At 45.0% G+C, this 26,785-nt stretch overlaps 1 protein-coding gene across 3 annotated transcripts in view; it reads left to right on the forward strand.

Annotated features, from left to right (window-relative positions):
- Positions 1 to 26,785, forward strand: part of RFTN1 (raftlin, lipid raft linker 1) — a 209,802-nt gene that overhangs the window by 128,255 nt on the left and 54,762 nt on the right. For all 3 annotated transcript variants that reach the window (XM_058729815.1, XM_058729813.1, XM_058729814.1), the window contains exons 5-6: positions 16,287 to 16,626; positions 24,906 to 25,109. In XM_058729815.1, coding sequence (XP_058585798.1) covers positions 16,287 to 16,626; positions 24,906 to 25,109 — 544 coding nt within the window. The remainder of the gene's footprint in view (positions 1 to 16,286; positions 16,627 to 24,905; positions 25,110 to 26,785) is intronic.

The following is a 26,785-nucleotide window of genomic DNA, read 5'->3' on the forward strand; positions in this document are numbered from 1 at the left end:
AGTTTAACTGCTCTGTTTACCATGGGGGTTTCAAATGCCATTAGGACCGTGTTATATTTTTGTTGGTCTGAAGTCATGGGAATAGAAAAGGATTTTTTTTTTTTAACCAAGAGGTAAAACTAGGATAGCACTTGTCCCACCACACCATCTCAACATTTTGTTAAAGTGCCTTTCATTAATGTTTTGAAGGCCTATGTAAATCAGGGAATGGTTGGGGGAAAAAAAAAATCACAAATACTGGATGTTAAAGCAGTGTGGTGTGAAAGGAAACATCTGTTCTTGGTTAAAGTTCTTTAAACTTATGTTCTTTTGCCTCAGTCATTTAACTGTGGTGCTGAGATTTGAGTTCCATGAAGACTCTAAAACTGGTTTTCCAGAACATTCTCAGGAGTCTTAATAAGCCTTTGAAGTTCTTTGCCCCTAGCCTAAAATGCCAGGATCACTGGCATTACCGAAGCATAAAACTGGGATTGTCAACCTCAGCGGCTCCAGGATTCTGAATTCTAGCTGTTTTGTTTCATTTTGTTTTTTTAAAGAAACGCACGATCTTGTGTTAGGTAGTTCCTTTAAGAAAGAAGGCTCCAAGGAATGCCCAGTTATGAGGCATTTTTTACCTTGATAAGAAGCACTGATATGAACAAATTGTTTGTTACTATATATTTTCTTTTGCCTGAGGGGAAGATTGACCTGGTTTGTTAAGAGATGGGACTGGAAACCCAAGGTTTGCAAGTAATTTTATTTTAACAGTTGCTTTCTTAAGATGTACTCCTGGACTTGTAACCCCTTAATTTCTCTAGGCTTCAGGTTTTTTTCACTGTTAAAATGAGATGAGTAACAAATGATGTGCAGATTTTCGAAATCTCAAATGAGTGTTATTTGTAAAACAATATTAGTCCCAGATGGATAGTTCCTGAAATTGTAGAGTCAAAGACGCTCCACTTAGAAGTAACCTGAGATGCTGTAAATTTCACCTCTTTCCTATTCTTCCCTTTAATGGCATTTGGTGAGGATTTACGAGGTACCAGAAACTGTTTCAGATGCTGGGGACATAGTAGGGAACAAAATAGAGTTCTCACAGAGAACTCATTCCTGCCCTCACAGAGTTCTCATTCAACTGGGAAAAACACTAAGTTAGTAAGAAAACATTTAGAAATAAGGGATATGATAAAAATTAAGGAAAGAGATAATGCTGAAATATGTCCAGGTGACCATTTTTAGACTGGGATTTCAGGGAGGGCCATAAATGGGAAGAGGGGATCCTGGTAGCAAGGAGAATCCTGTCGTGGGGAGAGTGGGTGGAACAGCATTTCAAACAGAAGGTTCTGCTTAGACCGAAAGGGAAGGAACTTTGAATGGTAAAAGAACAAAGGCTAGGGAAAGTAGAGAGGTCTGAACAAGGTGCGGGGGTGGGGGGTGGGGGTGGGGGGGGGTGGTGGGGGGGTGGTCACCCAGGGGGAGGACAGGAGCGCTGGCTAGAGGTGGAAGGAGGGATTACAGGTCAGCACAGTGTCCACTTGTGGTCTAGATGGAAGACCTTAAGCCTTCCTTGTTGTGACCCTGCACTGATGGGATGGATTTGACATTGTGGGAGGGGCCAGGCAGAGGAAGCCAAGGATGTAATACCAGGAGTGTGATGGAAGAAGCAGACCACATGTTGGGCAGGGAAGGATGAGAAAGAGGTCATTCGAGTCTTCTTTAAAGCAGCTTTCTGGGTCTTCACTGCTGGTCGTGTTTAGGTGACCATGTGCCTCGTTTCCCTTGGACAGTTCCAACTCATCCCTGTTATCACAGCATTATTATTCATAATTTCACCTTTTGTTTTCAAAGTGTTCTTGTTTGGATGATTGCCAGTTGTTTAACACATCAGAGTCCTGTGGTACAAGGCCTTTTAGTCGACAGACTGCTGTCTCTACTTTCGGTCTCCCATCCACCTTTCACTCACATCCTTTCCCAGGCAAGAGTAGCTCTTAATGACCTTTCCCACAACCTCTGCGGTGACTCCCAGGCCCTCAGCCACTCTTTTTGCCTCCTGTCTGCTCATTTCTGTTACCACCAACCCCTGCCTCGATTCATACTACATCCTGTGGACAGATTAATTTTCCTTGGGAGAAACTTGATTATGTCACTGCTGCTCTGACACCGTGATGGTACCTCGTTGCCTACAGAATAAAAAGTCCAGACTCTAAAGATTCAACACTCTTCATGACCTAGCCCTGGTATTTCAAAATGTGGATTCGAGTATAGGATATAGTATAGACAATATAATGCTGAACGGTATAATAGGTAGGAGTCTGGAACCAAACTGCCTGCATTTGAATGCTACCTGCCATTTACTAGCTGTGTGACCGAGGGCAACCTGTGCAACCTCTCTGTGCCTCAGTTTTCTAATCTGTAACATGGGGCTAAAAAGGAAAATCTACTATTATTGTTACTATAAGGATTACATGAGTTAACTCCTGTAAGGCCCTTAAAATAGTCTGTGGCACACCAGTGATCACTCAATAAATGTAAGCTTTTGTAATTATGGATTTTCTGTGCAGGCATAATGAGCATTTGCTCTTCTCTACATGACCTATGACACTTTCTTACCTCTTCCTGTTGCTAACCTTTGTTCCAACAATCCAGCTGTATTACTTCCATGGGAGCTACCCTGCCCCTGGCCAGAGCTGATTGGCCCAGAAGTGGATACTTGACCTAAGCTGGACCAATCAGAGCCCTTCTCCGGGATCTTCCGCAGTGTGTAACTAGGAAGTTTGGACATTTCATCTCTAGTTGCTAGACTGTAAGCAGAAAACTCAGAATCTGACAATGATCCTATTTCCTGCCACACGGAGAAAATCTGTCCTAAATAAGAAAGAAGAATGATGCTAACAAATAAAGACAAGTAGGGAGAAAACTTGGAGAAAGTTTCCTGACTGTGCTGAAGACACTGACTCCAGGTCTTCCTAAGGTCCATCTCTGGCCCTATTTGAGGCCACTTGGCTGCTCTTTGAGATACCACTGAGTCATTCCTCGTATATAGGCCTTTCCTTGTGTACCTCCCTTTTGCATCTTTGACTTAGACTTTTGACAAGTTGGAGTCTTCTAGTGGGTTGGTTTTCAGGAGGCACCAATAGCTAATTGAAGATCTTTGAGGAATAGGCATTAAACAGCACATCTCTCTGTTCTACTGATTTCTAACTCCCATGCACTATAATTTTAATGAATTGTGAATTTGTAGGCACCCTCTAAATGAAAGGAGTCAATTAACACAGATAATGAAGGCCAATAAAAGTCCTTTTGTCAGAAATGCCTGCCCTGAAGGGAGCCACCAAAGAGGATGGATCCATTCTCTACTACCACCAGCACACTGGGCTCCACCTCTTCCTTTTGTTTTAGGGAGTTTGTAGTTTTCTGGGTTCTTTCAGAATTTTCCAAGCCTCCCACCAAATCACCCCTAATAGCAGAGGAAGAATAAAGACACCTCTTCCCCCCCAACCCCAGCCCTGCCAGGGCAAGGGGTGGTCCCTCAAACTGAGCATAGATAGTCTGAGAAGGATTGAACACATTAACTCTTCCAGAGTCTCTAAGTTACCCTTTGAGTTGGACACATACTAAATTCAAGAGGGCAGAGATATGGGAATGCAAGCTGGTGCGGCCACTCTGGAAAACAGTATGGAGGTTCCTCAAAAAACTAAAAATAGAACTACCCTACGACCCAGCAATTGCACTACTAGGCATTTACCCACGGGATACAGATGTGCTGTTTGGAAGGGACACATGCACCCCCATGTTTCTAGCAGCACTATCCACAATAGCCAAAATATGGAAAGAGCCTAAATGTCCATCGATGGATGAATGGATAAAGAAGATGTGTTGTATATATACAATGGAGTATTACTCGGCAATCAAAAAGAAATCTTGCCATTTGCAACTACGTGGATGGAACTGGAGGGTATTATGCTAAGTGAAATGAGTCAGTCAGAGAAAGACAAATATCATATATGACTTCATTATATGAGGACTTTAATAGACAAAACACATGAACATAAGGGAAGGGAAACAAAAATAATATAAAAGGAGGGAGGGGGACAAAGCATAAGAGACTCATAAATATGGAGAACAAACAGAGGGTTACTGGAGGGGGAGTGTGGGAGGAGGGATGGGCTAAATGGGCAAGGGGCATTAAGGAATCTACTCCCGAAATCATCGTTGCACTATATGCTAACTAATTTGGATTAAATTTTTTTTTAAAATTAAAAAAAAAAAAGAGGGTAGGGATAGTGCCTGTTTGACTCGCTATTGTTTCCCAAGCTCCTAGTGCCTAGCACATACTAAGGTGTCGCATTATGGCATGAATGAATGGGTATTATTAACCCCATTTTATAAATGAGGAAACTGAGGTTCAGATAGATAAGCTGGGTTGACCAGTAACTAAACTAGTGAGTTGCAGAGTTGGGTCTGAAGCTGTATGTCTCAGACTTCTTGTTCAGGGCTCATTCTAAGACCTCCTGGTCATTAAAGGAGAAAACCACAACACCAGCAGGTTTATAGGATAATGGAGCTAAACTCCCAGCAGTGCTTAGTAAAGGTTTCAATTTCTAAAGCTAAACGTTAACACATCTGAACTCAGGGCATCTTCAGACTTGAGCTTAAATCCGTGCTATTTTTGAACCTTTCTTTTCAGAAAGCTGTACAAGAGTTTAGGTGACAAAAGATGAGAAGGGTTGTGTGTGTATGATAAAATATTCACCGTAAAGACTCATGTGTAACTGTGCAACTCAGAACAGCATTTTTGTGCCTGGTCTTGACATAAGTGCATGCCTCTGTAGGTTGCCTTTCTGTTTCATAAATCCCCAAAGACTTTAAAATGTCAGCTGTTGCAGAACGGTGGCCCATGAATTATGGGGGAGGGGTCAGAGTGGGCAGTGGTCTGGTCTAGGGTAAATTTGGGGCGTGTGTGTGTGTGTGTGTGTGTGAGTGTGAGTGTGAGTGTGGATCTTGGTCTTTTCCCTATTGTTACATGCCCCTGAAGTCATTGTTGAAAACTGTTTCTATTATTCAGTTTTTTTTTTTTATTTTTTAAATATTTATTTATTTTTTTTTTTTTTTAATGTTTTTTTTTTTTTTTTTTTTTTTTTATTTTTGGGACAGACAGAGACAGAGCATGAACGGGGGAGGGGCAGAGAGAGAGGGAGACACAGAATCGGAAACAGGCTCCAGGCTCCGAGCCATCAGCCCAGAGCCTGACGCGGGGCTCGAACTCACGGACCGCGAGATCGTGACCTGGCTGAAATCGGACGCTTAACCGACTGCGCCACCCAGGCGCCCCAATATTTATTTATTTTTGAGACAGTGTGAGCGGGGGAGAGGCAGAGAGAGGGAAACAGAATCCGTAGCAGGCTCCAGGATCTGAGCTGTCAGCACAAAGCCTGATGCAGGGCTTGAACCCACGAACCATGAGATCGTGACCTGAGCCAAAGTTAGACACTTAACCAACTGAACCACCCCAGCACCCCTCTATTATTCAGCATTTTATATGGTTTATTATGCTCATAATAATACTTCTTATGTGATGATGGAAATGTTCTGTATCTTCATTGTCTTATACTATAGTCACTAGCCATGAATGGCTATTAAACACTTGAGATGTGGCCTGAGGAACTGAACTTTTAATTTCATTTTGTTTGAATTAACTTAAATTTAAATAGTCACTCTTGGCTTGCTTTATTTATTTATTTATTTATTACATTTATTTATTTTTGAGAGACAGAGAGAGACAGAGCACGAGCTGGGGAGTGTCAGAGAGAGAGGGAGACACAGAAAGCAGGCTCCAGCCTCTGAGCTGTCAGCTCAGAGCCCAACATGGGGCTCAAACTCATTAACTGAGAGATCATGACCTGAGCTGAAGTTGGACGCTTAACCGACTGAGCCACCCACGTGCCCCTCTACATTTTTAAAAATTCAGTGAGTTTCTGATTTCCAGCATAAATTAGCTAATGAATTATACCCATTCCATTAAGTTCATCATAAAGTTAGAAACTGCCTATAACTTGTAGAAGTTAAATCTATCAGTTAAGGATTTACTTTCCCTCATTTCAAAATGTGGTGGGGAAATTTCCTTTACCTGATGACAGTGACCACTGGTAACCTTCTTGCCATACCTCACTCTCTCCCCTGGGACCTTGATTCAATGCCAGATTAAGTCCTCGTGGTGGTGTTTCTGTTTGGGGCACATGCTCTCTCACTGCCTTTTGGGAGCTCTTAGCCATCTCTTCATTTCACACCAAGTCAGATTTAGATTTAAAGACCTTTATCAGCCTGCCCTGTGCTGTCTTCTACACCTCACTCCCTTTCCCTGTTTTCCTCCTGAATTCAAATTCTCTGGAGAAACAGACCTAATAGGATTATCTGTCTATTGATTGATCTGTCTGTAGAGAGAGATACTGGGATTGAAATTGATTGAGTTTAAGGGTCTTGGGAACTGACAAGTCCGAAACCTGGAGGGCTGTCCTGCCAACTGGAGGCTCAGGTAAGAGTGATGTTGCAGTCTGGAATCTGAAGGTTGAAAACTGAGGCAGATTTTCTATGCTGTTGTCTAAAGGCAGAATTCCTGACAAAAAGTCAGTCTTTGCATTTAAGGCCTTCCACTGATTGAGTGAGGCCCATCCACATTATGGAGGGTAACCTGCTTTAGTTCTAGTCAATTAATTATAGATGTCAGTCACATGTTTAAAATCTCTCTACAGCAACGTCTAGACTAGTTTGACTAAGCAACTGGTCATCATAGTTTAGCCATTTGACCCATGGCAACTCTTTCACTAGATTCAGACAGAATGGTCTTTGTCTCTCACCCTTCACCCATGCCATCTGGTATGGTCTGTGGGCACTCCAGTTCCTACTGACCTGTCAGTAGAAGCCCATTCTGCTCCTTTCTCCGTGTGACATATAGCTTTCATTTTTACAAAATCCGATCCACGTTCCGCTTCTCTGTAACTGGTTTCACCCTGACCGATCCTTGTTCTCTAAAACACAAACACACATACTAGATAGAGTGCAGGTATCCCCTGCTTTTCAAGAGTTCATGTTATGCAGCTTCCCTTGTACAAAAACCTACCTTAGTACCCGTTTTCACCAAGTGGAAGAAATCCAATGAGGATTTTTGCTTTTATGAAAAAAGGCAAAAAGCAAAAATAGCATTCAGCGTTTGTTTTGCAGCAAGCCATTACAGAGGCAGCATGTACCCCAGGCAGCAACAGTGGCCCCACCAAGCTCCTTCCCTGGGGAACGACGCTCAGCATCTCAGCATCCAGCCTCCATAGCTTTGAACTATGCCTATGAGCATCTGTGCTTTATCTAGATTTATTTTGTGTATCTGTTAGCAAAATGTTTCCTAAGGTATCAGAAAGGCTTAAGAGAGGTTATTTTTTGGATCTGGGAATGCTCAAAATTTTTTCCATAGAAATTAATGATAATTCCTTCTTCACTTTATGCCATTCAGGCTTATAAAAGTTTTCGTAGGAACGCTCTACTTTCACATGGTAGGGCTAAGACCTGCATATACTTGAACTTATCTTTAGCAGCATGGTATTCATTTTGAAAGTAGAGTAACAGATTCTCTGTCTCAGTTTTCTGAGATTATTCCAATGTCATGTTGTTATTTTTCATGAAAGCTATTCTTTAAATAGAAGCTCTAATTTTTTACAATGAGTTGAGATTTTTTATAGAAATAAGTCTTTAAAAAGGAAGGAAAGATCTTTTTCACATCATAATCTCTGATTTTAGATTGGGAAAATAGAGTTAACTATCAAATTTGTGCTTACTCATTACAGAGCAGCTGAATGAAGTCTTGGACCAGTTGAAAATGGTGTTACTTAATTTTTGCTGCCTAACTCAGCAAGGGTTACTCCTTTAAGTATGGGGGGGGGTTCTTAAATGCAGCAGAAATAAGAAGGTGGGTGAAGCTGTGTTTCAGTTTAAACTGGTATCTTGGACACAGGCTGGATGACATGAAGTAGAAAGAGTGGTCTCATTAAAGGAGCATCACGTTGGTTTTAGGATACTGAGTTGAATCCAGACTTTGCCAGTGATTATCCCTGGGTGGTTTGACCAGTCACATAACTGTCTCGGAACCAGTTTCCTTTTCTGTAGAGTATTCTTTTGGGGCCTAAGATCATGCACGTTAAAGTTCTTTGTGGAAGAGTTGTACAATGTTAACAATTATTGTTTTAATAATCACAGTTGTTAGAGAAATTTTATAGGCACACTTCATTTGCAGGGAATTCTCTAACAAGGTGACCCGGGTGGTCGTGATTTGATCTTCCATATTGACTTGACCCCATGCTCATGAAGACTTGGTGTAGCTTGGAGGAACAGTGGTGTCCAGCAGCAGATGATGAGTACCTGAAGTAAGTCCATCTTAGATGTGTGGAGAATGGGAGCGGAATTTCAGAAACACTGGGAGAGAAATCTGGCAGGATGTGGTGAGCAGATACACAAGGTTAGAGAAAGGCAAGAGCTAAGGAAAATGCCTGTGGCTCCAATTGGAGAGATGAGGGCAGTGGTGGGCCCAGCAGCCATGATCATCGGCCGTGTAGGTTTGAACTCCAGAGGAAAGTCATGGCTGGAGAGTCTGAATTTGGGAATAATTAACACATAACTAGTGGCTAAACCCAAGTGAGTGGAGAAGGTTACCACAGGGAGTGTAGCGCGAGGAGACCAGGTGGCTGAGGGTGAACCCCGATGAGCAGTAACTAGGGCCTGCCATTAGTATGCTCATGAGATCTGCTCAAGAAAGGCTGTGAATGAACAAATGAATACATGAGTAAATGCGAAACAAACAGGGATCTGTTTGGCAAACACAGTCAAATGACTTTAAGAGAGAAAAAGAGAAAAGAGAGTGCTGTCCTAGAGTTAAGAAGAGTCAAGACCCTCAGGGTCTAGCCAAATATTGATCTTTATAAAATCTAAATGTGGTTCCTCTGGTTAAAAAGGACTACTCCCCCTTTCTGGTAAACAATTTGGCAGCCTGTACCCAGCCTTTGAAAAGTTAATATCCCTTGACTCATTAATTCCTCTTCCAGGAATCCACCTGAAGGAAGTAAGCAGAGCTGCAAAGATTTATGCACAAAGATGTTTCATATGCCTGAGATGCGAACTTCTCTGGAAGGGCTGGGGACGGGGGGAGGGAGGCATTTACCTTTGCCATCTTTTTAGACGTTCTGGTACTCTACAGTACTATGGTGCAGGATATAAAATTTTCATTAATGTTTAAGCTAAAAGATGAGCATTCAAAGAAATCTTGTGCTTTGCCCTCAGACCCCTATTCTCTGCCCTCGGAGTTACTATAGTGTGAAATGTGGGGGATATGCTGGCCTGCAGGGTGCAGTCAGAGCCTTTGTTGGCGTGGTATTCAGTGACATCCACCATATGGCCCTTGTGATTTCCATTTCACCCTCATTCCTGGCTTCTCCTGTCGTGATCCAGAAATATTTATAGAAGTCACTTCAATACATCAGGCTGTTGCATACTATCAAGTTTTTGCCCATGATGATTCTTCTTTCTCTTTACCTGCATTACCATTCTCCCTTTATTTCACCTGTCTGGCGAACTCCTATTCATCCTTCAAAGCCTCCTGCAGATTTGGTCCCCAAATAGAGTTTGTCTAGCATAGTATTTTGGAGAAAAAAATTGAACTTGAAAGTGTAAAGTGAGAGGTACACACTCTTGATTCTGTCACACTCCTCACCTCTTCCTACTGTATTACATTATTTCATTTGTTATAGCCCTGACCTGTCAGAAACTTTCCTGCTTCCCCTGAAGGCAGAAATAATCACTGTCATTTCTATACCTTTATATCCATTCCTACATTTAACATGCTCTATGAGAAATTTTTCCAGTATTTACTTTACTGCATAAAAGTAATATGCAGGGGCACGTGGGTGGCTCAGTCAGTTAAGCCTCCGACTTCACCTCACGACATGATCTCACGGTTCGTGAGTTTGAGCCCCACTTTGGGCTCTATGCTAACAGCCTGGAGTCTGGAGCCTGCTTCAGATTTTGTGTCTCCCTCTCTGCCCCTCCCCCACTCTCTCTCTCTTTCTCGCATGCTCTCTCTCTCAAAAATAAACATTAAAAAAATTTTTAGAGTAATATGCATACTCATCAGATAAATTTTGAAAAATTACACACTTCAGAAATATGACATAGCTGTCATGATACTGTGTCTATAAAATTTAGAATCTTGTTTTATTTTTTATTTTTGTTATTTGAGAGAGAGAGCCTGTGAGTGGAGGAGAGGAACAGAGGAAAAGAGAGAGAGAGAGAGAGAGAGAGAGAGAGAGAGAGAGAGAGAGAGAGAGAGAGAGTCTTAAGCAGGCTCCATGCTCAGTGGCTTAGCTCAGAGCCTGACGCAGGGCTTGATCCCACAACCCTAGGATCATGATCTGAGCCAAAATCAAGAGTCAGAAGCTCAACTGACTTGAGCCACCCAGGTACCCCAGAATCTTGATTTTTTAATATAACATTATAAAATAAGCATTTTTGTGCCACATTACTGTAATTGTTTTTCAAAGCTGTTTACAGTAGTTAGCTGAATCTTCTTGAGAGTAAGGATTTCTATTTTTGTTTTTGTTTTTGTTGGGGCAGAGAGAGAGGGAGACACAGAATCCGAAGCAGACACCAGGCTCTGAACCGTCAGCACAGAACCCGACACAGGGCTTGAACTCATGAACCATGAGATTATGACCTGGCCTGAAGTCAGATGCTTAACTGACTAAGCCACCCAGGTGCCCCATTTTGTATCCCCAGCACCTAAGTGCAATGTTGGTCTAGGCCAGTGTTGGGACTTAATACAGTTGAATTCGGGAGCTGAAAAATTAATCAGTCTCCATCTCTACCTTCAAGGAGCTCATTCTGGGAGAGGAGACATACATATTCACTCATTATTTAATGTATTCATTCATTCCACAGATACTTAAAGAGCACCTCCTGTATGTCAGACATCATTCTAGCACCAGGGACAAAGCAGCGCACACAACTCCAGACTTCATGAAATGTGTATTCTAGAATAGTGATTCTCAAACTTTGGGGTGTATTGGAATCACCCGGAAGGCTTTGGGCCCTATCCCCAGGGGCTCTGATTCAGAGTTTCTGAAGTCAGCGAGGCCTTGGAATTTGCATTTCTGACAGGTTCCCTGGTGATGCTGATGCTGTTCTCACTTTGAGAACCCCTGGCATAGAGGATAAGTTTGAGGTACAGGAGGGCAAAGGAGTATGGTTGTCCAGTTAGTTGGGAGGGAAGGGACATGTCTGATTAATGCAAAGCCTCTCACAATTTCAAGTCCCAGTAAGGAAAGAGAGGATTGGGATAATACCCTGTGTCCAGAGTCTTCTCCTCCTTCTTCTGGATGACTGTCAGCAGTCAGCAGGGTCACAGAAGCCTGGGACCAATGAGGAGAGAGGGTAGAGCAATAGTGGTAGTCAGGAGTGCCTTCTCTGTGCCTGTCCCTCGGCACACCTGCCGTATGTAACATCTAACCTTCATAGCAACCGCAAGAGAAGTAGGATCTCCCTCCTTTTGTGGATGAGAAAACTGAGGCATAGAAAGTGATATAACATACTCTGGTTCCAGAGTCGTACATCTGGAGCTCCAAGCCAAGCCTTTCTGCCTCCAAACCCCATGACTCAAGTCGAGACTGGCCTGTGGTTGAGCCCCCGGTGGGACCAGCTTTTAATACTTCAACAGTCATAGCTGTTTTGTGTGTGGTGAGACACCCGCAGCAGGGGCTGTGTGCAAGGGGGGCATGTGCAAGGCGGTGCCAACAGTGCACCTGTTCCTGCAGCACGGTCGCAAATGGAGAGGCTCAGACTCGCGGTTCATGAAAGGGAACGCCACCTGGCTGAAACAGAGGTGTGCAGCTTTGAGGGGAGCTGGCTCACTGTCCTTCCTGTAGGAGCAACCCCTGGAAGTTATTAGTGGTGTTTTCCCACGTATGAAAATTGTGGCAATTAGGTTTTCGTTTACTTCTACTATAAATTCAGTGCCCTGAGAATGTGCATAACACATTCAAAACTTTAAAAAGCCACTTTCCCAACCATTGGGAAGAAGCATAGGCAAATGATTTCTGAAATTATTTCACAAACTTTTAAGACGAGAACAAGCCACCTGACTCCAGTACGGTGGGAATTGGGGAAGTTAGTGCTGAAGTGGCCCCGTCCCCGAGCATGACACATCTCAGTGGGCTGCCATCGGCCACAGCTGCCTTCAGTTATCTGGCTTCTATCACGTTAGTGCCACACGGAAGGACTGTCAAAGATCTGTGCTTTAGCACAATGTCCTCGCCTTCTATCAAGGGTTAAGAATATGTAAATGATGTAAGAAAAATGTCTCTTCGTTTTCTGTAAAACTAAGGAAGACCCATTTGACTCCATAGCTCTGCAAGAGTCATACGACAAATTTCTCTGTTCCTTACCAGCAAATTATGCTTCTCTTATTGACCTGGCATGTTTCCTCATTTCATTTAAGGATTATAAAAATCCATGGCTCTCCCTATGTTGCCAGGAGGCTCAGAGCAAGCCTTCATATGCAGTAGGTTCCCTTAACCTAAGGTTCTTTGGTAATAATGATCTCTCACTCTTTTCTCTTAAAACTTTGGTACCTGTGTCTTCCTTTAGAAGCTTTCCAAAACAGTTTCTAAAAGCAGGCAGCTATCACAAATTAATGGGTCAAAAATGAATTTTCGGAATGGGATGGAGTGACTTTAAGTTTTTTTGTTTAACTTTTGAAGAGTGAATTGATGATACAAAAACAGACACATAGACCAATGGAATAGAATAGAAACCCCAGAACTAGACCCACAAACATATGGCCAACTCATCTTTGACAAAGCAGGAAAGAACATCCAATGGAAAAAAGACAGTCTCTTTAACAAATGGTGCTGGGAGAACTGGACAGCAACATGCAGAAGGTTGAAACTAGATCACTTTCTCACACCATTCACAAAAATAAACTCAAAATGGATAAAGGACCTGAATGTGAGACAGGAAACCATCAAAACCTTAGAGGAGAAAGCAGGAAAAGACCTCTCTGACCTCAGCCGTAGCAATCTCTTACTCGACACATCCCCAAAGGCAAGGGAATTAAAAGCAAAAGTGAATTACTGGGACCTTATGAAGATAAAAAGCTTCTGCACAGCAAAGGAAACAACCAACAAAACTAAAAGGCAACCAACGGAATGGGAAAAGATATTTGCAAATGAAATATCGGACAAAGGGCTAGTATCCAAAATCTATAAAGAGCTCACCAAACTCCACACCCGAAAAACAAATAACCCAGTGAAGAAATGGGCAGAAAACATGAATAGACACTTCTCTAAAGAAGACATCCGGATGGCCAACAGGCACATGAAAAGATGTTCAACGTCGCTCCTTATCAGGGAAATACAAATCAAAACCACACTCAGATATCACCTCACGCCAGTCAGAGTGGCCAAAATGAACAAATCAGGAGACTATAGATGCTGGAGAGGATGTGGAGAAACGGGAACCCTCTTGCACTGTTGGTGGGAATGCAAATTGGTGCAGCCGGTCTGGAAAACAGCGTGGAGGTTCCTCAAAAAACTAAAAATAGACCTACCCTATGACCCAGCAATAGCACTGCTAGGAATTTACCCAAGGGATACAGGAGTACTGATGCATAGGGGCACTTGTACCCCAATGTTTATAGCAGCACTCTCAACAATAGCCAAATGATGGAAAGAGCCTAAATGTCCATCAACTGATGAATGGATAAAGAAATTGTGGTTCATATACACAATGGAATACTACGTGGCAATGAGAAAAAATGAAATATGGCCTTTTGTAGCAACGTGGATGGAACTGGAGAGTGTGATGCTAAGTGAAATAAGCCATACAGAGAAAGACAGATACCATATGGTTTCACTCTTATGTGGATCCTGAGAAACGTAACAGAAACCCATGGGGGAGGGGAAGGAAAAAAAAAAAAAGAGGTTAGAGTGGGAGAGAGCCAAACCATAAGAGACTGTTAAAAACTGAGAACAAACTGAGGGTTGATGGGGGGTGGGAGGGAGGGGAGGGTGGGTGATGGGTATTGAGGAGGGCACCTTTTGGGATGAGCACTGGGTGTTGTATGGAAACCAATTTGACAATAAATTTCATGAAAAAAAAAAAAAAAAAAAGAAGAGTGAATTGAGCCAGCCACGGGCATATGTGTGGACACATACATGTCCGAGAACACATATGTACTTGATGATGCCTTGAGAGGCATCCACTTGGTCTAGTGATTGAGAATGAACTTGGGTCTGAGTCAGACCTGGCTTTGAACCTCAGCTACTCACTGCTTACTTTATGACTGTAATGTCTCTGGGCCTCAGTATCCTCATCTGAAATGGAGATAATGATACCATGTGGTGTCTTTGAAGGATTAAACAGACGATTTATGTAAAATGCCTAGTACAGTGTCTGGGACTTAGTAGGTCTACAGTAGATGGTAATCCCTACTGTTGTTGTCATTATTTCTAGAAAAAGCTAGACTTTATAGAAAGACTGGATGGTATATTTGTAACTGCTGTAGATTACCTTCTAGAGTGTGCACTGTTGAACTAAAATGACCTTCAGCTTAAAGTTAGGGCGTTTCATCCAAGGAGGGTGGTCACGGCTTACTTCTCCCTTAGAAAGAGTAGCTCCATGCTGGTGTTTCTTACTAATTCTCAAATGACAGTGGATGATCGCTACAGAGGCCTCAAGATTTTCTGAGGTCATCCACTCAGAGGCTGGTGACTAAGACTTACACAACTCTGAGGTCTTCACTTCCTGATTTATCTGTAAAATGACCTGAGCATCCTTGCCCAGGATGTCTCTTAAAGCCGATTTTCCAGTTTGGGTCGGCTCTTGCTTGATTTTATTAGGCTGTTACTTTCAATTTTTCTTTCACATACAACTATTACATTCAGTTGCCCAGGGGTATCTGTCAGGGAGGGTAGAGTTAAAGTGCCTTAGTACTTTGTGTGGTCATTAGCCTCCCCAACCCCCCCCCCACCCCCATCTTGCAGGCTCAAGAAGTGAGAAGCAAGTTACCTGTTACCTAGACTGGATGGTTGTATCCCGTAGCCTGCAGAGTCATGAGACAGCCGTAGCAACACCTGTGGGCCCAGCATGGCTTTCAGGTGCCTTTGGCTTAGGCGGAGCACCAAGGAACAGGTGTCTGTCCGTCAGATTTCCCTGCTGTGGGGAATGTGCACACCAGCCTCCACGCAGTGATGATTTCCCCCACCTCCGCCCTTCTTTGCCAAAACAATTGTTTAAAAGAGGAAGCTCTTTGGGTCATAAAATGTCATCTGGTAGTTAGTATATGGCTATATAGACATACTGGATTATACAGTAGCCTGACTGGCAGGAAGTAGGCGATTCACCAGAAAAAAAAATAATAATAATAACGAAAAAATAAACTCTTACCAAAATGAACTTCCTCTTTCAAACTCTTTGTTTCAACTCATCCTTTGGAACCTTCTTTCAGCCTCTTAGAGAAAAAATAACCAGTAGGGACTAATGCAGTATTGCGAAGAGAGGTAACCCCAGCCCTATTTAGCCACGTGCTTCATAATTTTTTTCATGTTTTATTTTTGAGAAAGAAAGAGAGAGCACAAGCAGGGGAGAGTCAGAGAGAGAGACACACACACAGAATCTAAAGCAGGCTCCAGGTTCTGAGCTGTCAGCACAGAGCCCAATGTGGGGCTCAAACCCACAAAACTGTAAGATCATGACCTGAGCCGAAGTGGGAAGCTTAACCGACTGAGCCACCCAGGCGCCCCCAATATGCTTCATAATTAAAAAGAGCAAGCCCCATGCTGTCTGTCCCTAGGCGGGCCAGGGTTAGGGTGAGGCCACTGCCTAGAGGAACATGGGACACCTGCCACCTTGAGAGACTTCGTGTTCAAACTGAATCATCCTCAGAATCCTCCGGTGAGATGTTTTGGATGTTGCCCGTGTCTCCCTTTGATAGAATAAAGTTCCCTTGGGGTGCCTGGGTGGCACAGTCGGTTAAGCGTCCGACTTCGGCCAGGTCACGATCTCGCGGTCCGTGAGTTCAAGCCCCGCGTCAGGCTCTGGGCTGATGGCTCGGAGCCTGGAGCCTGTTTCCGATTCTGTGTCTCCCTCTCTCTCTCTGCCCCTCCCCCGTTCATGCTCTGTCTCTCTCTGTCCCAAAAATAAATTTAAAAAATTAAAAAAAAAAAAAAAAAGAATAAAGTTCCCTTCACTCAGTCCCCTTCATTTTGTTTGCCTTACAGATCCAGGAGGCTGCAAGTCAGGGCCTGCAATTTGTCGGCGTCATACCTCAGTACCATTGCCCTGCGAGGTCGGCAGGCAGCAGCCCCCCAGTGGACGCCAGAGATGCGGAAAAGGAGCCGGGCAGGTGTGAGAATAACGAGAACTCGGGTGCTCCCGTGGTGATGGACGGCAGCCGGGAGCCAGGCCAGGGCCCAGGAAGGGAGACGCCCAACGCTGAGCAACCCAGCTTGCCCTCAGGAGAGGGGGACGGAGCAGAATTTTCTCCACACGGGGTGAGCAAGACTCTGGATGGGCCGGAGGGTGACCTGCTGGAAGTGAGTGAGGAGCCACTCTCGGGAAGTAAGTATGTCAGCAACCACTTAAAAGAGAAGCTAACGGCTTTTCAGTAGTCCCCATGGCATTTTAGGAAAAAGAAATGGAATTAGAGTGTAGAGACAGCAGTCCATCACACAGGCATTCTTCATCAGGCATTTTTCCGGGCCCTCTGACTGATTGTGTACTGAAGTTGTGACTTCCAGGAGAGCAGAACCACACGGAATTGCCTTCTGGTCGCTCTGACATGTCACGTTCAAAGTAGATTCTAGAACTTAAGGGATTTTCACCCCATGCTCTTGTGCTACCCTTGAATTGCCCTGCTCTTAGCACAGGAAAAGTGTTAAGATGCTGGGCACCAATGCTGAACGTGTGCTCCCTTTTGGTCCCCTCATTTTGAATATCTGCCTAAAGAAAGAAATCAAGAAAACCAGTTAAGGACAAATTGTGCAGGAAACTGGTGATTCAACTCACTAGGTACTGTAAACAGCCCGATTTCAGGCAGGGTGTATAGTTGACAAATCAGCAGTGTGGAGAGAACACTGCCAAAGAGAGGCCACCAATACGTGAATCCTCCTAATCACATTGTAACGGCCATTAGAGCAGGCATTTTAAGTTGGCAAATTCAAAGAACAACACTTATTAATAGCAGCCAACATTTCTTAATTGTGGTGATGTGTGTAATGTGGGTGAGCTGTAGTATCATTGCCCATTTTACAGCTGAGTAAACTGAAATTTAGAGAGTAAATCTTCTCCCAGGCTAGGAAATTGGCAGATCTGGTCTGTGAACTTATCTTGTTATACCTCTCTACTCTAATAGACTAATAAGATTTACTGAGGCCCTCACTTTATGGTGAGTGAAGTTTCTCTCCCTTTCCCTGTAATTCCCTTTCCTTTTCTTTCTCCAAGAAATCTAGCATCCAGCCATTTCCCAAGAGCCAGGCACCTGTCTGAGCTGCGTGGCCTCTTCCAGCCTTCAGAAGGTGCACTGGTAACAAGACTTCCAGGAGACCCCCAGGCTTTAGGGGGCCTTCTGGGTCATCTTCCTAGTTCATGTTATTATTCATTTACTGATTCTTGAAATTAGCCTCTTCTTAATGATGAGGAACAGTTTATGCACTGAGAATCTAGAAGAAGGTGGAACAGTTTCTTTTGTTATGTTAGGTCAGTACTTCCTGGAAAGAAAATTGCGGGGTGGGTCGTCATTCTGGACTTAACTTGCAACGTTGATTTAGAGCGAGAGATTGGCACTGCCTCCATTCTGGGATATATTATGGCTGTTGTTTAATATTATGGCTGGATCCTTCTTAAATATGTTCTAAAGTAGGGCTTTTCAGCTATGGAACTTTTCACACTGTTTGAGGTAGACTTCTCCCTCCAGAGTAGCCGAGAGCACATTTAGACCCTGTGTGTGCCTCCTGATGACTGTCCAGGTGTTATTCCAGAAACCTCCCATCTTCCCATTGCTGTTAGGCTGCATGTGTTGTTCTGAATCCCCAGAAGGAAGACCGACCTCCTTGGAGGAGCATGTGAGGGTGAGAGTTCAGGGCAGGCACAGCCAGCACCCCCGAAGAAGGGGCCAGGAGTCATGGAGACAGGCAGCACTGTGGTTAAGAAACCAGACCCCACTCACATTCCATTTGCCACCTTCTACCTAAGCAGTCTTGGACAAGATACCCTCCTGTGCCTCAGTTTCTTACCCTGGAAAATAGAGATGGAACAATAGGTTCATGTTGAAAGGTTAGATGTACATTTTTAAAAACATTTTATTTATTTTGAGAGAGAGAAGCAGAGGAGAGGCAGAGAGAGAGATAATACCAAGCAGACTCCACACTGTCAGCACAGAGCCTGACCTGCAGCTCCATCTGACGAACCGTGAGATCATGACCTGAGCTGAGATCAAGAGTTGCACGCTTAACTGACTGAGCCACCCAGGCACCCCGAGATGTACATCTGAAGCACTCAGCACTGCTTGACTTTAAGTGTGAGCTGTTATTATTGGCACACAGGCTCAGTAGCCCTGACCACTGGCCTCCACCTTTGCATGGAGCCCTGGCTTTGAGAAAGGAGGCATTCAATACTGAAATTCCCCTCAGGACTTTTCTGAGATTTCCTGCTCTAGAATCCACCTTTCTCCAAGACTCCTTCCCGACTTCCTGCCCTCTTTGATTGACTCCAGGGAGAATTAAACTGGGGAGACTTGTCCTAGGACCATTTCCCCCACGTGCCTCCCGCTGGCCTATGGCTGTTTGTCTCCCTCACCCAAAGAGCCCCCTCCATTGCTGAACCCATAAAGACCCCTCAGCACCCAAGGTGTCCTGGCCTGTGCCTCATTTCTTCAAGTCCCTTCTCTTTACTAGCAAACCAGATCCTGCTAAAGAATAATGGGTTAGTATGTGTCTGGAAGTGGTCAGGCCAACAGTGGAGGGGAATTTCAGCCATGGGGGAGGGGCGTGTTACAGTACCCCACTTTAATCTCACTCAGTGGGCAGCTGGCTGGCTGTTGTTTACACACAAAGCTGGGCTCTTATCTCTCTGCTCATGAGGCCATGGGTCTCTCTGAAACTTAGGCAGCTTATTGTTATCCTTTGTTCTTTGTCGTGTGGAACAAATGAGCCTTTGGATTTTTTTCATCAGTTAATGAACACGCAGGGGTTATTGGCCACATATATGGCCTTGCTGGGGATGGACAGTCATGATGGTGGTAACTCTCTGGGTGAACTGTTCTAAGTTCCGATGAGCCATCTTGATGGTGCCTCACAACAACAGTTTTATGATGGCAGATGCTATTATTAGCCCATTTCACAGATGAGGAAAGTCACCTTCCATGCTCTCAAGTAGTGACATTTTATCTCCTAGCTTGAGCATTCAGCCTCCCGAAGGCCGGACATGTAGGGACCCTGCCCACATTGGTCATGGCCTTCACCTGACCCAAGCCTCTCTCCTAAATCTTTTTCCTGAGAAGTCTTACCAGTTCCTTGCACCATCACCCTTCCTCCCAAATCCCCCCAGCTTCCCCTCCCTGCTGCTTGCTTGCTCAGCTTTCAGCTTGCCTTTCTCACAGGGCCCCCTAAGGAGGGTGAAGTGTTTTTACTCCTCTTTCTGCCAGGTGGGCTTAAATAGGCAATCACAGCAAGACAATTAAAAAAAATCCAGAGGGAGTCACCCTCTTTCCCCCTCCTTCTCCTCGTTTAATTTATTTCCTTTATAGGAGGCCTAGGGGAGCCGGGTCTAGGCTGCGACTGCTCATATGGGGCTTGCCAGTGAATTCACCATCCAGACACAGGGCAGGCTGCCCCTCCCCCTCCCCGTGGACTCTTGAACGGCCTCTCTGATCCAGAGGTTATGCTCCCCTTCGCCCATACAGGTCTCTCTGGGGACCCATCATGTGGTTCTCTTCCTGATCATTGACTTTTATTTCCTGGTCGGGGAGAATTTCCCTGATGGTTTGGTGTCGTTGCTGTGCAGAGACAGCCTGAGCTGGTACAGGGACAGCCCCATGCCTCACTCCTGGACGCTGCCCTTCCCACTCCTGCCCCTGCCTTATGGTGAACACAGAGCACCCCAGTAGCTCTGCTCCGAATGGCCCCTCGTGATGCATTTCTGCAGATGGGGAGCATGGACAGGCCAGGTGGGGAAGGCCGGTGCTGGGAAAGGTTAGGAAGGTATACCCAGACATCCACCTGTCCCTTGTCTCCTGGCTTCCAATATTCCTTTCTGTCCTTCCCTGGGCGTCTCTGTTTCCAGGAAGGTTCACACAAATTCAAATTGTTCTGCCACTGAATAATACTGAAACATCTTCCAAGCGCTGCCCTTCCTATCCTGTGCCTCGTCACTTAAAATGCTCAGAAATGCCAGCCAGAAACCCAAGCCAGTGACCTCAACTGTACTTCTTGGCCGAGGGGGTTTTATTCAGAAGTCCTCCTTGGCAGCCAGCTCCTTGTGTGGGGAGAGAGAGGAGGTGTCCTCCTGAGTCTGGCTTTTCTGAGGTGTGGCCCCGCCTTCCCGCGCCCCCAGAATGGCGCTACCCTGTGGCTCTCCTCCTCCCAAATCTGCCACCTGCCGCCATCTTTTGGCCTTTCCCTCAGTCCATTAACAAACAGCTATTGAGCTCCCACCCGTGGTCCACAGCTCCTGCTTTCTGTGTACTGATGAAATTAGCCTCTTGTTAGATTTGGAAACAGCCCAGGGCTGGGGGTTTGAAAGACTCTTGGCTTTGCCACTTTCCAGCTTGTGATGTTTGGGGGATCCACTTAAGGCTTCTGGGCTTAGAACTGAGGCAGCCCTTCGTGTGGGGGTTGGGAGAGTCCCATCAGATGGTGGAGGTGAAAGTGCCATAGCTGCTGCTGTCCTGACCAGGGGATTCCCGTGGAGCGCTGTATATGCCTGATTTCCCCACTTTGCCTCCACAAACAAGCCCCACCCGGCCCAGAGGTGTCCTGCTGCTAGTACCCAAGCCTGACGGAAGTCTGAAGCAGTTTCTCTCAGATTCAAGAATCCAAACGGGACTGAGGCCCTTCTGGCTTCTCATCCCATCACGGGGCCCACAGCCCTGCTTCCCAGTGCAAACCTTCCATCTTAACCCGCTGCCTGTCACCTCAGCAGAACTTAGCCCCGACTCAGTGCAGCTACCGGGTCAAGTCTGACTCCCACATGTTTCTTCCCCAGCCAACTCACCAGTCTCCTCCTCCTCCTAGTGAAGCCCTGGGAGTCACACTTTACGCCAGATGCTGCACGCTCCCTTCCGTCCAGGCTGGAGGTCTCTTGGAACATCAGGACCCAACCAGCCTGCCTGCTACCTGCCAGTCACAGACTCTCTGGAGACTGTCTCTCTGCAGACAGACCACAGACTTCCATCCTGTGCCTGAATCCCAACTGCCTGGCCTGGGCCTCAGAACTGGGCATCTATTTCCTTCTTCCCTGCTCCTGAGGAGCTTAGCAAGGCCTTCGTGGGTCTGGCTATCAGGCTGGCAGCACCCAGTAAGCCCAGCGCCCCCTTCTCCTCCCCTAGCTTACTGCACTTTCTGGCTTAGGTCAATCCAGCAACATACCTGCATCCCCTATCATATTACAGGGACTTTTCTGGACAGAGGGGATCCAAATGGCACAAGGCAAAGCCCCCCGTGTCAGGGAGAAAGAGAAAGACCAGAAGATTAAAAAATACAAGCAAGACAGCCTTGATTCTCCTTGGGTGCTCTGTCAGTCCAATTCTTCGGCTGTTCTCAGAACATTCTCAGAAACAATGCCTTCCCCCTCCTTTGGGACTTTCTGTCCCATGTCTGGAAAAATCTTCCAGCTGGGGTCATGGCAGAGTCACAGAGCAGCTGAAAAAATTTAAACAAACTTGGGACTTCTTTTTGGAACTCTCGGTGCTTGCTCATGTGATGATGTGTGTTGGAGAATCAGAATATTAAAACATCAAAAGGCACCATTTGGGGACAGTTTCTCTTGGCCGGTTTCCATGTAAGTAATGAGAAGGAGGAGCATGGCCAAGGATACAGCAGGACAGGGGAGTTAACTAAAGGGTTACACATCTGAAATCAGGTTTCTCCCAATATTTCACCACTACTAATCTTTTGGAGGCTCTTGATTCCAGCAGCGTTTCCTTCCTGAAAAATTTATTTCTGTCTCTGGCTTCGGCCCTTCTCCCTGGGGAGGATCCTGATGTGAGAGCTGGGGCTCCGTCAGCACCGCACTGTCTACCTCGTCCGTCCGGCAGTCTGTCTTCCCTTCACCTCACGCCCAGCACCCTCCCTTCCCCTTTTGGCCTTCCCCTTTTTCTGTTTCTTTACGCATTTGGGAAAGTTGTGTTTCTGTCTTACCATGCAAGTGGGGAATTCTGGTTGATCAAGTGTTGTCATGTATTTTTGGACTTCGGCCACTGTCAAATTCTCTACTCACCTCTTCCATATAGAGGTTGTGGTTTCTTTTTCTTTTTGATCTATATATATTCATGCTTGACTATAGCAGATTATGGTGACTGGTGCTCTGGTCCACCTTGGGTCACCTGAGGACAGCTTTCTTAGCCTCTGCCTGGAGGCGTTGTCTGGAATGGGAACAGGCCCCGGCAGGCCACTGCCCCAGGGAATTCATACCTCAGGAGTAGCCTCAATCCCTGAAGAGAAATGCCCAGGCTTCCTTGCCCCGTGGCAAGGCAATCGGAGGTATGTTCTGTGCAGTTAAGTGAGCCCCAATGGCCGTAGCAGTAACCTGCTCGGTAATGCACCCTTCCCTGGCTTTCCTCTCTTCCCTATTTCCTACCCCTACTCCCTCTCTGGGAGGGATTTCCAGGGATCACTTCCCAAATAAACTGCTGGCACTCAAAAACTTACAGGGTCTGCTTTGGAAGAAATCCAGGTGAAGTCAGGGATTCACGAAAGCATTGCTTATCCTCTTGTCCTCAGTAGGTGTGGCTTTTATTTGGACACCTAGCACCTTGGGCTGGAAAATGCCTGATCGTGTAGTTCACATCCTGTCCCCGCCAGCTCCAGTCCAATGCTTGATTTCCCTCCATGGCAAACCTTTCTTTGCATGACTCCATTCCTCAAGTGTGTATTTCAAAGTCATGAAATAGTCTGATTGCCACCTCTGTACACCAAGCCCTAATTTCTTGTGGGAAAGCATTTACTGGTGGGAGTCAGGCAAATGGACTGAGAAAGGTAACTTGGGGTGGAAATAATAAATAGGCCAGATTTGGTTGTTTAAAATCCAGGTGGCCATCTTTGAAGATGGGCATCTTTCTTTCTTTCTTTCTTTCTTTCTTTCTTTCTTTCTTTCTTTCTTTCTTTCTTTCTTTCTTTCTTTCTCTCTCTCTCTCTCTCTCTCTCTCTCTCTCTCTCTTTCTTTCTTTCTTTCTTTCTTTCTTTCTTTCTTTCTATTTGGTTCTATCCGATGGATAGAAATGGCCCCCCTGGTAGCTTAACTCTTGTTGATGACAAAGTGTCGTGGCCTGGCACTGCTCCCCAGAGATCCCTGCTGGTGTTTGCTCAGATGGAGCTGTAAAAGACTTCCTTTGCCCGGAATACAGTACCTGTGTGGGATAATTTTAGATGTTGTGTGGATGGACATATTTGGTGTTAATGTGCCTCATCATTCCCTTCTGTTTATAGCAAGTGGTAGTTGTTTCCCTTATGGTCATGAAACAAAGTTTCCTTTTTAAATTCATTTATTTAAATAAAGGAAAGCAATTCTGTTTAAAAGAAGAATAATTCAGCAAGTGTTTGGACACTGCAAAATTGTGAAGTACTGAAGTAGGGGATACAGGGTCCCGGAACGTGGGTCTAGGCCAGGTCTCTCCTGAGGGGAGCATGAGCATACTTTGTCCTTGTTGCTAATGTCAGCCATTGTTTACGACCTTTAAAATATTTCTCTGAAAGAAGGGTGGGGATTTTCTTATTATTCCAATAGATATTTTTGGAAACCAAAGCCTATTCCTGACTAGCCTGTGTTAGCAAAGCTTTTTAAGCTGGGTAAACTCTGATTGCTTGACTAAATGAGTAACACAAAAAAAGACCTTCAGGACTTAGATTGAAATTCCAGGTATTTGCTCCTCGAGGCTGATACTGTTCACTCATGGCCCAGCAGCACGTACAGCTGGCGCAGGTCAGCTTCTGGGTGCTAGTGAGTATTGATTTTTGAAGAACTGAGCTATAAATGAAGGAAAGGGAAAGCTCAGAGCCCCACTCCCAGTGCCACCTACCTACCACTCCAGGCAGGAACCCTCATTTACGGGAACATATTTATTTTTACATATCAGTGGTGTATTTTCGATGTACTTGATTAAGTATTATGGGTTCGGCCCCAGGAAACACCCCTGCAGTTTATAAATAGTGAGTTCAAGGGTATACAAGGTTCCTGGAATTAGAGTAGTATTTTTATTTTTATGTGCCTCTGTATATTCACCTTTTTTTTTTTTATAAAAAAGACCAGCTCTTACCCAAATACGTCCACTTTTTTCTTCCAAAACACCTTTGTATGAATTTCTAGAAATGTCTACCATGTCCTTACAAACACCTGACTATACAAATTGATCCCAGATAACAGCTATTCATTACATGCCAGATTCAAAACCCATGTGCCACCCGCCCGCCATTGGAAGCTCAACCTTTGACGTCCATGTCACTTTCAAGGCTCCCTAACTTACTACCTGAAATCAGGTTTTATTATTTGGCAATAGTGCCACCCAACAGAAAGTTTACCTTTGATATCATTTCTTCAGGCTCCTAAGAGATTCACTACACTCGATGAGGCAGGTTTTTATCACTCTTTGACCTCTTCTCTCCCACCTTCTTTACAAATCCCAACAGAAATGGAGATCCTCGCCCTTTTCAACAAGCCGAAGAGCCATCAGAAGTGCCGGCAATACTATCCGGTCACTATTCCTCTCCGGGTCTCCAAGAATGGCCAGACGGTGAGCGGTTTGGATGCCAACTGGTTGGAGCACATGAGTGACCACTTCCGGAAAGGAGGCATGCTGGTGAATGCAGTCTTCTACCTTGGCATGGTCAATGGTATGGAAGTTACAAACCTTGGGCAGCCCTCACGAACTCTGCTTCTCTTTTCATCTTAGACCATCTTTAGAGCCTGCCCCATTCAGAAAGCCCCACAGCTGATGAACATGCTGCGTTTGATTTCTCATTAACATCTTGAGGAATTTTCCACAAAAACCACCACCTGTGCTCCCTAAACCTCTCTAGGAGTCAGTCGGCCAGGTATCTTCTAGCACGACAGAGAAAACAAAGGGATTCTGGTTTTGATGGTGGCCTCAATCTATGTTGCTTTTAAAGACTTTTAAAAAGATTATTCCCCGTTCGTTAATTACCCCCTGGGATCCTGCCGCTCCAAAAGTGCAAATTGTTTGTAGACACTATTACCGTTTGAAGTAGCAGTAGCAGCACCTTGGAATTAACCACTGAGAAATGAATTGAACTGCCTAGTTTCTGTAAGCTCTGTAGAGATACACACTGTTTCTGGGTCTCACGGCACTGGTACCCCCTCCCCAGTAAGGCGTCGTCTCTGAGGGAGATAACATGGGGTACAGCACTGCTGATGGCTGCCCTTCTAAGGCAGAAGGTCTGCCCACAATGGGGAAACTCGTCAAGCGGAGAAAGGGTTTGGGGTTAACACAACGGCAGGTTGAGTGACTAGGGTACGTCAAAGCCGGGAGGCGGTTTGGGGAGTGGGGCTAACATGCCAGCACGTAAAGATCCTGAAGGCTGCCAGTCAGCAGGATTTCTAAGTGCAACACAACACCAAATTTGTTGATCCCAGCAAAACCTGGCAGGGGGCTTTGACACCGCCGTCTTGGCTGTTGAGCAGTTCTGTCTCCAAGAATTAGCAGAGTCAGGAACGGAGTTTGGATTCAATCCTTGAAATGCCAGCAAACATCTTTAGAACTGGAGACATCAGTATTAGTTCTGAATGTACATACTTTAAATCATCTGGAAGTCATAGAACTTTGTACAGAACAGCCGGGTCTTAAATTGGATGTGAGTCCCTTGTTCCTGTCTAAATATCAATATCTAATGCTAATGTGTTAATACAGTAGCAGCAGGCATTGTATAGTGTAAGGGGTCGCAACCATTCGTAGAATGGATGAATGACCTAAGAAAGGTGGTTGGCTCATTAAGAATACATGTCCCGCAGCACCATCCAGCAGAACTTTCTGTGATGATGGGAATGTTCTCTATCCGTGCTGTCCAGTATGGTAGCCACGACTCACACCTGGCTATTGACCACTTGAAATGTGGCTAGGATGACTGAGGACCTGAATTTAAAAATTTATTTGATTTTTATTAATTTAAATTTAAATCACTATATATGCTTAGGGGCTAGTAGTGTATTATGCAGTTCTAGAGTATACATTTCATGAATACAACCAATGAAGAGTCCATTTAGTTCTCTGACGGCAAGGTTGGAAACCTCCCTCTACCTGAGGAGGCCCTGCATACTTGCAGAGGTCCCAGAAGCCAGAGAACATCACGGTCTGTTTTGAGATTCAGCATAAAACACGAGTTGCATTTACTTGGGGCAGATGTTTACAGCCCTGATTGATTCATTGGTATTAGAGGAGTCCAGAGAGGAGCCCTTCGCTTCCTGCTTCCTATAAGGACACCCCATCACCCATATTGGGTTGTGGCAGCCACACTTTTTATCTTCTCTTAGGGTCTCTGTGGCCATACATCCT

Source organism: Neofelis nebulosa, chromosome 5, assembly GCF_028018385.1.
Source record: "Neofelis nebulosa isolate mNeoNeb1 chromosome 5, mNeoNeb1.pri, whole genome shotgun sequence".
Taxonomy (NCBI): Eukaryota; Metazoa; Chordata; class Mammalia; order Carnivora; family Felidae; genus Neofelis; species Neofelis nebulosa.